Consider the following 15,188-nt stretch of genomic DNA (forward strand, 5'->3'; position numbering starts at 1 on the left):
ATATGTAGTGTTTGACATGAAACAAGGAACAAAGTATTGCGCATGCTGCATTAGTAAAGTGTGAGTGAAAATTAAATGTTTGGATTCAAAGTACACTCAGGTTATTGTCTGGTATTAGCATGTAAACTACAACATCAACTGTTGTAAAGATGTCAGCATGTGTTCATGATGACTTCTACTGTGTCATGTGCTTGTACATCTATACAATGTCATGTGATCTTGGGTCAACCTTAACTGGAAAATACTTGCTCCATGTTACACTGATTTACATTACATTACGTTACATGTCATTATTTACAACATAAATCATAACAACAAAATAATCTACTTTTTACTGTGCTGCTTCACTCAGTATCAGTGACTCCATGTATTGCAAATCCAGTCAAATCAGGCACAAAAGCTAAGGCGCCATTCGGACCTGATATTAACTGGATGACATTTGTGCACAAATCAAATTAGATTCCTATGTATCTGTGTACATACAAACTAAAATCCTCACGGCCTGCGCTTAAATGATACCCTGCAAATGTCAGTCCCTGAGTCAGAACAGAACTTGGACATGATGCCTTTTACTATGCTTCTCCCATTACCTTTAATACTTTATAATCTTCTTCAATGTGAATGTTATTGGGGTTTCATTGGAATGTTTTTTGTTTTATTCTTTTATTTAACTAGATATTGTTTTATATGTCTTCTACAGTGTGTAATTGCTGTGTTTGTTTGTATCAGGAATCACCTGCTCTTCATTCAACTACATGCAAATTCACGATTGGAAAGTATAAAATGATGATTTTAAAATGATTTTAATGAGTCTGAGTGCACAGATCTGTCTGATGTAAGCATGTTTGTGTGTGCTTCTCTGTGTGTGAATCTACAAGAGAGAGAAATAAAGAGAGAAAGACAGAGCGAGATTGGGAGAGAGTGTTAGGAGAAGCTGTGTGAATCAAAGCTCTACTCACGCTGCTGTAACATATAAATAAGATTTCATTTATAGAGTTGCAGGGTACTGGACACTGATTAAACATGAAATAAGATTTCATTTATAGAGTTGCAGGGTACTGGACACTGATTAGTGTAAAACATTTGTGAAACTGCAGCAGTTCAGAGGACTTCAGCTGAGGAGACGGTCTCTAATCTGGCCTGAGATTGGATAGTGGTAGACACATGCCTATAAACCTCCTCCTAATGTGGTTTAAGTTGACCACTAACCTTTGCCTTCTTTTGTCTTGGCTTTTCTGATCGGTGGTGGCTGTGGTGGCGGCTCGGGCGAAGCGGTCGCTGCTGAGACCTGCTCGGCGACGGCGATGGCAGCAGCTGCAGCAGCCGCCGCAACAGCAGCAGCGTTGCCTTTGAAGGGGTTGTTGGAGCTGAACTCTCTCCATTTGGCCCCCAAGATGGTCATCATCTTTGACATGGGGATCTTAGGGTTTTTCTTGGCTATCATTGGCCTGGGAGTAAGAGCGTTGGATAAAGCATAGATATCTGGCTAAACTTCTTTGTCAGCCATTAATGATGTAATGATGTAATGATGTTCCTGCTATTAAATGAAGTATGATTAAAGTCATCAAAATGGTTTCTGTGTCATGTCTGTTGTATCTGTAAAAGCTTTCACTTTTGAGTGTTAAAGGAAGAACTTCAGGGACCATTTGAGAGGTTTACGTCTACAGCTCTGTGTGAAGAAATTGGAAATCTGATGGATACATAACTTACGAACATACACATACAGTACATGACAGACATTTTTCTGATCAGAGCTAATGCAAGTTGGATCAGCCACAGAGGTCAAAGCAAAAAGCTGTCACTTACACACGTTTCCCATGACAGTAGAAAACATCCAATTACTGACTTAATCCAAATAAAAGCAGATATTTAAGACATGTAAACATATTAGTCTGTGTGAAATTGTATTAAATTGAATTTCTCAAAGTTAACACACCCAGATAATGCAGGTGGAAGTCAAATTACTGTTGCATGCAAATTAGACCCAAATTGGCCTAGATGCTCAGATGCTCTATTCATGCTTCACAGTTGTCATCCCAGGTTTTCACCCAGAAATAATAGATGAAGATGGGACACAGAAGAAGCAAGTAAAAGTAAAGAATTTATGCTCTTTCATCTTAAAGAATTAATATTTTGAATTTAACGGATGGTGGAAAGACACATTGTGCTGAACAGCGAAAATAGATTTGGTTGTAAAAGATCAACAAGAAAAATGCAGTGTTGCAATTCAGGGGTTGTATTTTCATTGGTCAATGTTCTCTGCCAATTAAAGTGAAGTATATAAATGTTTGCTTTCATCAATGTATTATGGTATAATATTTAATATTTTGATGGAATATCCTGATAATATTCCATCTTGTTTCATATCTTCTAATATAGTAAATATTGTTTTGAAGCCTCACTTAAAAAACAAAACCTCAACTCAAATCACAATTAGATATCTTACCAAAATCAGAAAAACACCTGTACTATGCACTACTGTAACCATGCACTATGTCACCTATTTCAGTGGACATTTTTAGCGCTAAACAACATTTCTTGTATTATACAATATCAAAAATGCTAGAACGTAATTACAAATGTGTTGTTTTATGTTAAACAAGGGAAAAACATCGTGGCATGTAGACATTGAATTGAAAAATACTCATATTTGATTTCACTGTATATAGTATATGTGTATCATCATAATGTAAAATAGACAAAAAAAATTGTAATACCGCATGAACTGGCTGAAGGCTTTGTAGTTTGTGAGCTCCCTGTAGTCTTCCTCTGTGAAGGTATGATCAACATCCTCCAAACCCCACTCCTTTGCCAGCTGTGCTGAGTTTTTCTGTTCTACTGGTTGCTGAAAAGAACCGAACAATATGTGCACAATCATGACTAATGAAGATGGATTTGCCGAAAATGACATACGTACATGTGTCTGAACAATCAGGCTTTACCTTTGTTGTTTCCTCTTGACTACTGTCACGGTCCCCGTCATCTTTTTTCTTCTTCTTGGTTTTCTTTTCTTTCCTTTCTTTATGTTTTTTCTTTTTCTTTTTCTCACCAGATCCATAGTCACTGGCTACACTGTCTGAGTTCCCACCGTAGTCTTTTTCTCTGTCAGAGTCTCTCTCTACGTCACTGTCCTGAGGAGGGGATGAAAAAGGAAAAAAAAGCAATAAAAATACTATAGAAGAAAATCCAGGGAATGACTTATGAATGCAGTATGTTGCATTTAAACTTAAACAAATGTATGTTACATTCAAACCATTGTCAAATCCTGATTAAGTCGACTCTCTGCATACAGGATGTGATTTGTTTTAGGTTGAGACAGACAGAGACAAAACACAAAGAAGCCTCCATAAAGTGAATTTTACTGCTCAAAAAACATGGTCGTTCAGCAGTTTGATGGGATAATTCTTCTTGGCTCTGCCCACCTCTGCGCTGCTGTATACACACAAAGTCTTCCTCAGTCAGGTCTGATAGTATTGCTTGACAGAGCCTGTTTTCAGATGGAGGACGCCGCACACAAATGCTGTTAACTTCTCTTCACAAAGACCAAAAAGAGGCAGAATAATAACATCAACAACAACAAAATCACCAAACAAGCTTTAACAAACGTACGATCTTCTTGCGTTTTTTCACTTTGGCAGGTTTCCCCTCTTTCTCCTTCTTCTTTGTGTCCTTTTTTTTCTTTGGCCTTCCTTTCTTCCTGCACGGGACCTCTCTGTCTGATTTCTCTGCCGCCTCTTCTAGGAAAAGAGCACCATGAGTTAAAGAAAGCGTGAAAGAAAGACAGCTATCACAATCAGATGAACAATAATCTTTTCAAACCACTTCCCAGTGAGCTTGATAATCCCCGCTGAACATAATTGCACACAACAAAAGCCGTATGATAGCCACTGAGGCTACGGCAACCTTTGACCTAATCTGAATGATGCCACATGCTAAACTCGACACAGTAATTAAAAGAGGGGCCAGTGGATTTGACAGTTGGTGTTGCTATAGATTAGAGATAATTGGTTGATGATGATGCAAGTGTAGTAAACTGCAAACAAGATAGGAAGTCTGGCGCCATGTGGGGTCATAAAGGGGCATAGCCACCTCACAACAGTATTTTCTGTCCCCTCTGTTTCAGCTTTATATATCTATAGAAAACTATTGAGGACAACAAAATAATTAGGCGAGATGTGTGTGACTGCACCACCACTCTGGAAATAGGTTAGGAGTCGCAAACAGATCGTCGACATGCCTCCCGCTGCTGATTTTTACATATAAAAGTAATGTGTATTAGGCTTTAAACAAAAGAGTCTGGTGTTATTTGAATCTTGAAAGTACCGCCAAATGCCAAAAAATTTAACTTCTTGACTTAATTTCTACATGTGATATTTGGGGCATCTGAAGGGTACATTCAAGATTTATAAAGGAAAGCGTCATATAAAAAATTCAAAGAGATATAACCTTTCATAAAACAGAATCAGCTCCAATACATTTACACAGAGCGTCTAAACACAGTTTATTATACTAAAGGCATTTAAAAGTACATGGTGAATAATTACAGAATACCAGAGGCTTTAAATGTAAATTAATTTCACACTATGTCATCATCATTTAACATGTAACGGGAAAATCCTCTACAGTAATGTTTTTGACACTTTGATTTTTACAGTTTAATACAGAAAAATAATGGATTTATTTTTTATTTGAATTTTTAAATTGATATTGTATACAGCAACATAATATATAATAGGGCTGTGTATTGGCAAAAACAAGGTGACAGGACACATGTTCCAATAAAGGGATGACAATAAGATATATTGGGATATTATGGCCAAGGTGATATATTTTTCCCAAATATATTTTGTCTGTGTCCTCACTTCCAGAGTACAGATGATGTGAAAATAATCAGGCCAGTTATTCCCCATGGTACCTGGGTAAGCAGTTTAACCTACAGCTTGACCTGGCATGGATTAAATAGAGGGAGATGTTGCACCATTAAAGCCTCACCACAATATGTGCTGCCTGTTTGATGTTGAGGGGCAACATTTTTTTCTTTTGGGGGGGGTTATTGCCTGCCTGCTTTCATTAGTGCGCGCTCCCACCACCACCACCACCAAAAACAACAACAGCACAGCAGCACCACTCTCTCTTTCCTCCCGTTCACCGACCTCGCTTTCTGAGAAGCGTGTGCCGGACGAAGACGCACCCGAGCGCGGCAGCAGCAGGCACGCAGGGCTCGGTGATGCGGAGGGGCCCTCCGGCAAGACGGTCAACTGCAACGAGTTATCCTTTACCCCCGCGCTCTGCTGCTCCCACAGCGAGTCCGTGACCATCTCCGTGACCGCTGCTAAAGGTCACATGGAGGTTACGGCTCCTACTGACGGGAAGCATGACACTAATCTAGCGTCTGGCACGGGAATGACATGGTGGCGGGTCCGGAGCTGAGTTAATGAAGTCCAAACACAAAGCGATGTATGATTCATGTCATAGCAAATAACACTTCTCCTATCATCAGTGCATTTCCTCCCTATATCTGTACCGTTACTTTGTAAGTGTTTCCACGACATTTGCGTAAAGATATTCACCGTTTTTGTTGCTACTGCAGCAATCCCATGTTAACTGGCAGAAACTTCCAGAAGCCAAACGTACTTAACGTTATCATCATTTTGTATATATAAAAATCAGAATCAAATGTTTTTATTATTATTATTATTATTATATTTATGTTGACTGAACCTGAAAAGATGCAGTGAGTAACATCTAGGAGGGTTTATAACAGAAATATACTCCCCATAAGTATGTCCGTATTATGGATGTCCTGATCCCTATTCTACCCTTTTTTGCCACAGTCGAGTGAGAAAATAATGTTCCTCACTGAAGTTTAGAGCGAAAGAAGAAGCGACTTCTCTGTCATTCGTCTGCTGCTGCTGAAAATATTATATATCTACTTGTTTGTTAAACAGGGGGTTTGATACCTGACTGTTTACATTCATTCTCTGGACAAAATCTGACAATCGTAAACTTGAGCAACCACAACATTGTGTCCGTAGCCTTAACCCTTATCAACACCAACTTTTACAATACAATCTTTTTCTTTGTTATTCTTAAAACGTTTTCCATAAACATGGCATTGTTTCAACAAAATCAAGTCTTCAAACACACAAAACCCCACAAAACAACTTTTCAGGCTGTAGTATATTTGCCAGGCCTGCGTGTACACCAAAAATGGAGAAGAAGTCATGGAGCGTTCGCATAAGGCTTGTATGCTGTGTACAGAGGTAGCACTATGACATCATAGTTTTCCAAAAGTTGCATATTGGTTGTATATATGGAAATGCATTTTTGAGATTTTTCACAAATAGCATTTCAGGGCTCCCAAAACACTGGTCATGGATGAATAAAAAGCTAATACGATACAAAAGTTTATTGAAGTGGTTTTTGTGGTTACAGACCCTAAACAAAAATCCTTTAGTATGTACTGTACTTGACCAAGGGCCTAACTTTATGCACCACCCTGTTTCTCCAGCAGTCTGAACTGTCAAACTAGCCACAATGTGACTTTGTGGCGACTTGCTATACAAATGAAGAAGAGCGACATCCTTTCTTGGGGAGTGCCAATGTAGCTTTTGGGAAAAAATGGTCCTGCATTTTGTACAGTATGCAGTTGCACCATCAGATGTCACTAATTCGTCCACACTGAATAACACATACCACTGCATAGTTCTGCTTACTTTAAATAGGACACCAGGAACCATTTTCGAGGAATTAAATAGTTCCTACAGATTATTGTTTCCACCATGGTACCTGAACCTACTCAAAGTACTACCCCCAAGCAGGGCCCTTTTTGGGGCCAAAAAAAAACTACCCTGTATTTCCTTTTAGCTCCTCGTCCTGCAGTGGAAACACACTTAAGTTGCCGGGAAAGTCCCTAGTTCCTGTAGTGGAAATGTGCCTTTATAGTGAGCAGAAATGCAACCAGCTCAACAATCACACCTTCATGATGCCCTGCAAAAAGAGCAGCAGTGTCCTGTTTTGTCCTGTCACAGCCACAAAAAAGCAGTGGAGTGGGGGTAATGTGATTCAAAATATCACCAGGCTTTTGTATGTGCACATCAGATCATAGCATCATCTCCTGGAAATCCCACTACACACACAGCCTCGGGCCACCAGGAGTCCATGCTTTTGCCAGCCTTTAACTTTTTTATCCTTCAGGGCGGACTTTCTGCCCCTGCAACAATTGAAGCAGCAGCAGCAGCGGCAGCACAGTGACACTTGGTTGGGTGGCATGTCATGCAGCTGTCATGAGGAGGATTATTAAGGGGGCAACTTTTTCATGGAGGATAATGAGAAAATAAACAGCTGTAGGCAAGTTTAGCAATCAAACTGTTTATTTTCCCACAGCCTTGTCCTATCTGCAGCTACAAATGTGCACTAAATACTGTCAATAGCAAGTAAATGTAGTTTTAAAAGTAAACCAGCTTTACTCTACTTTACTTGTCCCATATTTATGCACATTCATTCTCTATAAAATGGAACTGGTTTATATTGAATTATTTCCTTTGTGCTCTTGTCCCTTCTTTCCACAAAAGTATCCCCCTCAGCAGTATATTTTTTTATGGGGATCCACTTTTTTTAAAATAACAAAATATCATAATATAAATATGCAACTTCAATGAGAAGAGCAAATGTTGTTGTACCATGATACTTCAAAAATTTTTAGTGCCATTTCTGTAACACTGAATATCATTTTTTTAATTATTTACAGGTACATTTGTAAGATGTGAGGCTTCTGAGTGCAGGGAATGACTAACGTTGCTGTGGTTCAAAAAAGTAACTTGAAACTAAAGTGTGCTACTATTTTATTTGCATATTCTTGTTGCTTTTCACCACAGCCTACAACCTATTAGCTACAAGAGACCCACCTTGACCTACACATACATACAGTTTGTTTATCTAGAGTAAATAGCGAGTTTATGGGAGTTTCTATTTTCTCTTGTCACTTGCACAGCACTCTTGCAGCAGCAACAGTCCCATCTCCAGCTTCACATACGAGCATAAACTAAAGGCAATTTGGGATTTACGTGTTTAAAAAGTGGCTTCGAACAAAAGTGTGTTTTCATTTGATTTGCGCGCACTCACTCCTTGCTGGTCTCCGTACTGCTGTACCGTGTACTGGAGCTGGAGCAGCACCGACCTGGTACACAGACTGCGGGGTTTCTACCTTTAACATGTTTCGCTCCTTCTCTCTCCACGGTGTTTACGCAAAAAAGTAGAGTGTTTTTATTTCGTGTGCGCGCTCCCGACTTGTCCGCCAGTTTTCTGTACTGTACCTGGCGCGGCAGCGGCGGCGGCTGCGGCTACTGTTGCAGTTTCCCGAGGCGCCGCCGGCGAGTTTATGTCGCTTGCGTTCTCGCCTAGGTCTCCGTCGTCGTCGTCTTCTTCTTCTTCATCAAAATCTCCTCCCTCGGAATTAACCACCATGCCCTCGTCTTCCTCACAGGAGCGGAGAGGAGAGGACATTATACTCCTGTCATTGGATCCGTCCTCGTATTCAAAAAAAGAGAAGCGAATTCTATATGATATTTATTTAATATTCAAATCGGCACGCGGGGGGAAAAGTGGGGGCGTTTTGGAATATTTTACACTAGGCAGAGCAACAAAGATGGCCGCCCTCTTATATTTATTTTTTAACAACCCCCCCAATAAGAAAAAAAAATCCCCTTACATAAAAAATGGCTGACTATATTATTTCAGAACGCACCCCCCTCCTCCTTTCTCTATCTCTCCCCGTCTCGCTTTCTCTCTACGCGCGCCCCCTCCCTCCTTAAAAACGTACACATTGTTGCAAGAGAAATGTGTGTGTGTGTAACTACATGTAAGTTACATTGTTACTTGTTTCTTTACTGTCTGCTGTCCCCCCTCCCTATCTATTCACACATACACATACACAAACACACACACACACATACTCACTCTCACTCTCTCTCTCACTCTCACACTCACACACAGACACACACACATTCCCTCCGCCCCGGATCCAGATCAGTCACGACTCCGACACTTGCCTGGTGTCACTGTCACTTGCAAGATCACACACAACAAAACTCTGGCTTTCTGCATTGCAGAGCACATCTATCAAACATGGCCACCTTAAATTCTTCACAAACAGCCCCCACCATGCTATAAAAACACACTTTGGAGCTGTGTGTGTATACGAGTGTGTATTTGTGTGTGTGTGTGTGTGTGTGCTGGGGAGGGATTGAGAGAGGGGGGTTGGGAGAAATCTGCCGCAGCCATGCCCAGACTTACATCAGATTGTATTGCTTAAAAATTAACTACTTGTGGTGAGGATGAAAATGATGAATGAATTCATGATATGCAAAACTGCAGCCCCCCTTTATGAAGCACCATATTAAACAGCTCAGAGAGAGCAGTCGATTGCTGCTACAATCCCCTTTTATATTTTGTGTTCTTCCTCTGAGCCTTCAGTAAAAAAACAGACACTCATCATAAGCAGGAGGCTGAGTCAACTGGATGGCAGTAAGGCCATGGGAATCCCTTCAACCCCAGCCAACCCCTGGTGCCTGCTGCTCAGGGCACTTTTGTTTTGACAAAAGGGAATTTTGATTTGCTGTGTTCACATTCAAAACCGCACACTGAAAGATGAGAGGGTCAGGCTGGAGGAAGCGTGGCAGCGGAACTGAGCCGCATCCCGATGAGTTCATGGTATATTTGTTACAGAAATAACACCATTTACTGTATGTTTAAAATATGTGGGAGGATTTTTTTATGACATTCAACTAACTGAATTCACTGTACACAACTCAACAGGATAAAATAAGGTCAACTCAACTGGCAGCTGAGCAACAACAACATAAACCAGCAACTATCATGATGATTTAGAATTAGCCAATACCATATCAGTGGATCAGATATCATGTAAAAACAAATTGATACAATCCAAAATACCTTTAATTGAACTTATTGAATTTGCTGCAAAAAATGAAAGCAGCGAATATCATGATCATTTTATCTTGTGTTCATATGCCCACACATAAATTGCATTAATTCATAACAAAAATAAGAAAACTGTCCAAAAAAAACACTTGACTTAACAACACTGACATCATTGCTATATTGTACTTACTTTGATCAGTTATGTGCCTTAATTTGTAAGATATTAGTGAAATTAAAATGCCATTGAAAACAAATTACATTTGAGTTTAACTTTTGTTGCTGATGTTATTATTCTGTCTGTCTTTAGTCATCATTAACAGAAACTATGTAACATTATCTTTCAACCAAAACTTGAAAACAGGCCTGACTGAGGGAGTGTTTGTGTGATACAGCAGCAGAGCAGGGCTGGACTGGAAAAAGCGTTAAAACAGAAATAAAACTGTTCATCTGCTGTATGACAGTGTTTCTTTGAGCAGGATAATTCACTTATGGGTGCATCCTTGTGTTTTTAGTCATACTCCAACCTGGTTGCAGCCATCTGTCCCTAGAAAGTGACAGATATATGGGTGATAGTCTTCGATATATGTGGGTGCTATATGAGTGTGTACTCCTTGATAAGCTGCTGGATACCTTGAATTTCCTTTGGGATTAATAAAGAACCTAACTCTATCTCTTGTTTTACTAGCGAAACGTTACTGTAGTTCTCCGTCTATCGTGGCGTAAAACAAATCACTTCCTGTATGCAGTGTGGGAATGTCACCAGGCAATATGAGATCTAAAGAGAGCTATACTGAGAAATGCACAAACAGCTTGCATTTAAAAGTTGTGCACTATTTCTGTATAGAACAGAATAGAGAAGTGACAACAGCAGCCTGCCACAACATACCACCACATCCTTGTGTAAAGCTCTCCAACATTCTTGTCTCACACAATGTGTGTAACTCAGCTGTGGTGTTCATTCATTCCAATCACTGGCTCTCGTGTAAACAAGACTTTCAATTACGCCTCATGATGTGCTGTGCACTCACTGCTGTCTCTGCTGCAACAGGTGCCCGAGCTGCTGCCGCTGCTGCTCAGCTTCCATGCACCCACAAATGAGAAGAAAGGAATTTGTTAGTGTCTGAGCCAGGGGACACATCTGCCAAGACAGACACAGAGAGAGAGTGTGTGACACAAGACACACAGGAGGCAGGAAACGTGTGTGTGTGTGTGTGTGTGTGTGTGTAAGATCTGTGCAGTGAAAGGGAAGCCTCTGGCCACTGGGGTATCTGTCACTGCCAGATTAGGTGGCTGGCAACACAAGCACATTGGATGTCTGAGTGTGTAGTTGATATATCCTCACCCACAGAATGTGTGTGTTTGTGTGTGTATGTGTGTGTATGGTATTTTATAGCTGTGCACAGTGCACGTGTCTGACTATGAGTCCGTGCTGCGGGTGAACTAGACATATCGCTGACCCTGACACACTGCTCTACTGTGCTGTTGCTGTGACGACACAGCTCCCTGTCCTCCCACCCACCCTTGTCCATTTGGCAGGGGATGCATGTCGAAGATGAGAGGGGAAAAGTGCCTCCCTTGGGTAACGCACTTATAGCTAACCCAGATTTTAAGCAGTGGGACACACACAGAGGAGAGACACCAGCGTCTGTGCTCCATTCATAGCCAAGCTGCTTTTAACTAAGGAAACCTAGAGAGCAGATGAGGATTAAATAAAATCAATGCAGAGGAAGTAAAAGAGTTTTTTTTCTTTTTTTAAAGCTGTAGTGTATAACTTGAAAACAAACAAATGTCCATTAGATTCAAACCAATGTCATATGAGTTCATGCAATACTGTTTAGGTCTATAAACAACACTCTATGTTTCTCTGTATAGCATTGTTTAGGTCTTGTGTCGCCTTGAGCCACACACAGGAAGTGACTAATTTTATGACAAGACAAATGCAGGTACAGCAACACTGCTATAGTACAGTGAGATGACTGCCAACAGGTTGGAGTATGACTGAAAACACAAGCAAAAACATAAAGAAGCCTCAATTCTACTGCTCAAAACACATGCTTGTTCAGCAGATTGATGGTAATAAATGCTTCTTGAACTTATCCCATCACCCTGCACGACTGCTGTATACAAACGCTCCCTCGGTCAGGACAGTTTCACTTAACAGAGCCTGTTTTCAGATGAAGGACATGGCAAACACATAATGTGACATTATTTCTGTTCACAAAAGACCAAACAGAGGCAGAATAATAGCATCAACAACAACAAAAATCACCAAAGGTTTAACTTTCTACTTTCTTAGACTAATGTACTTAATTTTATACTCATGCATCTTTGCCACACAAAATCCTCCTCATGCAGAGGCGGTCGTATTCAGTCAGTCGCATAAAGTAATTACAGGCATTCTTTTAGTTCTGAAAATATAAATTTTGGGTCATCTCACCACACATTTAGTGGCGATTAAATACTAATTCGTGAACATCAGCGCACACACATTAAATACATTTTCCTTTGATCTTTGCTTTTTCCATTGTGCATTACTGGATAATTTATTGTCCCATCGCCCTCAAAAATATTCATTAACTAATCATACTAACAGTGCCATGGGTCACATGGTGGAACCAGACTTTCAGCGAAATTGTTTTTTTATTATGTATTTAATCACTTAAACATGTTAAACGTGCATGTAAATTAATAATATCTTTCTTTTCTAGGTACCAATGTTTGGTTTACTTCATATTCACTCTGCATTCTGATCGTGATCAAGTTAAAATACATATCACACACACACAAAAACGATATATCTATTTATCACCATCTGTGTTTATCCCTTGGTTTTGACTGTTTTGACACAACATAGCTTCTTGTGTCATGTCATATGATGATCTAAATTATTCCATCTTACCCTCCCACTAATCAGAGTCATCTGAGTTGTTACAACAATATTGAAGAAATTGGAAGTGGAAGTGGAAGAACTTTAACAGAAATTAAAATCTTTCAAATCAGCTTGCTTATTCTCATAGTCCTGAATGAAGCCTCCACAAAACTGGGAAAGTATGTAGACAAATACAACATAGGAACTTTGTTGTTTTAACTTTGATATTATCCAAGGTTTAAGTAAGCAACAAATATAGATAGCAAAATGAATAACACTAGTTGTAAGTGATTACCAATTAAACACATGTTACACACCATGTTCTAAACAACACATGAAAATCTGATGAAACTCGGGTTGTTGACAGCGTGAAAGTAGTTCTTCGGAAACTAATTATCTTGTTATTACCACCTGTGGTCGCTGTTTAGCAAAATGCTAAAAGACGGTTAGAAAAGAAGTACCTGATTTAGCAGTTAATACTCACGTTTGAAAATGTCCTTTTTCAATTTTCAAATTCTTCTTTTGCCTCAAACATGGTGTCCACGTCGACGATAAATAAAATTTAAATTTATAGTTACAACATCAACTTGATCAACTTTACTGGACGGTTGTTCCGTTAGGAATATGCGGTTTCCGGTTTGGCTGGTCCGTCAGTGAATGTCTTCCGTAAACAAATGTAGGCGAAGCAGTAGCAGCTATGGCGACAACGATTGAGGAGAATGGTCCTTCGAGTCACGTATGTATTATGATAATTATTTTCCAAAAATCATTTTAACATTACTATTTAACTATTTAGAAAAGAGAAACGATTTGCTTGAATTCTGTCTCGTCATTATGAAGGCTTAAGTCGCAATGTAACACTAGCCAGTGGCTAACGAATTAGCTTGTGCCACTGCTAAAAACACTTGTTAAACATGTGTAGCATTCGCCTGGATTTACAAGACCTAACAGTTAACTCAGATAATGTGTATGAAAGTAATAGGCGTCTTCAGCAGATTAATTTGTTAATGTTGGACCTGATCAGGAGCGAAACATCCAGTGTATTGAATCTAAAGAATATATAAATGAGATAACCTTAATTCTTTAAGGAGTGGACTAAATGCGTGAAATGTACAGTTATTAAGCCACGATGAAGGAAAAGACGAATACTAATGGATGGCATATATATATGTTATGGAGCTTATCAGACAAGTGAACGTTGTGAAGTGAAATGAAGTGCAGTGTTATTTGAGTTACCTGTCCGTGGATGTTCAGGAGCAGCCTGATGTGTCGTCGTCCTCCTCCCTGGCCAGACAGAAACTAGAGGGACTCCTGAATAAGAACATGAGGATTCGCATGACCGATGGACGGACTCTGGTGGGGCTCTTCCTCTGCACAGACCGGGACTGTAATGTCATCCTTGGCTCAGCTCAGGAATTCCTCAAATCTACAGGTAAATTAATCTAAAATGTAACACAAAACAAAGTGAGATGTGTGAGAATAAGAAAGCATATTTATATACTGTGCATGTCAACATTCAGTGTATATATTACCTGTCTTTGTAACGACCAGTGAAAAACTTGTTACCTGAATAATTGAGCTGGAGGTTCTTGGTCTTGCTTTGCCTGCAGACACATTCTCTCAGGGTGAACCAAGGGTTCTGGGCCTGGCCATGATCCCTGGTCACCATGTGGTGTCCATTGAGGTGGAGGCGGACAGTCTGGAGGACACACAAGGATTTGAAGTGAATCACTGATGAAGCTCAATTAGCTATGATGTGACTGACTCTAACTGAGCCTATCGTGAGGCTGTGGGAAAGATGGACATCTTCATGGTGGATTTTATCAAGTTGTCCAGCCTTTTGAGATGCAGAACTCCTGTGTCAGGATTCTAAACTTAAACAATCAAAGAAGCATCCATTTCTTGTCACAGCTGTATGTCACAGTACATGTGTACAACTGTAGTGCATAACTTCTAAATATAGTTGTGTCTCGTTATGATTAAATATGCTAAGAAGCGTTCCCCTAAAACTTTCAGAATTGAATTCTACTACTTAAAAAATAGTTCAGTTAAAAATAGCTCCTCTTGACCACACCCACCCTTGCTCTGCTGCAGGCCTGATAGTGTTGCTCGACAGAGCCTTATATTAAATGAAGGAAGCAGCATACAAATAATGTTACATAATTTCTGTTAATTAAGATCAAACAGGCAGATTAATAACACTGACAATGAAAACAATCACTGTAGGTTTTGCACTGCAGTTTAAAGAAAACAGCAGCTTTGTGGATTTATGTGGAAATGGTGCTTCATGTACAGTAAATGTGTTTATGTTACAAAATAAATTGCTGTATTTGTGACTTGAAACTACCATCACTTCTATCCTCCCTTTATCATGTCT

The 15,188-nt window shown here is 39.7% G+C and overlaps 2 protein-coding genes across 6 annotated transcripts in view; one reads left to right on the forward strand and one right to left on the reverse strand.

Annotated features, from left to right (window-relative positions):
* chd3 (chromodomain helicase DNA binding protein 3) overlaps positions 1–8,934 on the reverse strand; it is a 51,190-nt gene extending 42,256 nt beyond the window's left edge. For 3 of the 5 annotated variants that reach the window (XM_044021810.1, XM_044021808.1, XM_044021805.1), the window contains exons 1-5: positions 8,316–8,934; positions 3,610–3,737; positions 2,943–3,131; positions 2,718–2,845; positions 1,210–1,448 (exon numbers count right to left, since the gene is read on the reverse strand). In XM_044021810.1, the coding sequence (XP_043877745.1) occupies positions 1,210–1,448; positions 2,718–2,845; positions 2,943–3,131; positions 3,610–3,737; positions 8,316–8,505 (874 nt within the window). In that variant the 5' untranslated portion in view covers positions 8,506–8,934. The remainder of the gene's footprint in view (positions 1–1,209; positions 1,449–2,717; positions 2,846–2,942; positions 3,132–3,609; positions 3,738–8,315) is intronic. The other 2 variants (XM_044021809.1, XM_044021807.1) reach the window with 2 other exon arrangements.
* A 4,526-nt stretch (positions 8,935–13,460) lies between these two features.
* naa38 (N-alpha-acetyltransferase 38, NatC auxiliary subunit) lies at positions 13,461–15,158 on the forward strand. Its single transcript, XM_044021813.1, has 3 exons — positions 13,461–13,547; positions 14,066–14,243; positions 14,422–15,158. Exons 1-3 carry the CDS (start codon positions 13,509–13,511, stop codon positions 14,544–14,546), a joined length of 342 nt encoding a protein of 113 aa, XP_043877748.1. The 5' UTR covers positions 13,461–13,508; the 3' UTR covers positions 14,547–15,158.
* The last annotated feature ends 30 nt before the right edge of the window (positions 15,159–15,188 follow it).

The sequence above is a fragment of the Solea senegalensis genome, linkage group LG3 (genome assembly GCF_019176455.1).
Source record: "Solea senegalensis isolate Sse05_10M linkage group LG3, IFAPA_SoseM_1, whole genome shotgun sequence".
Taxonomy (NCBI): Eukaryota; Metazoa; Chordata; class Actinopteri; order Pleuronectiformes; family Soleidae; genus Solea; species Solea senegalensis.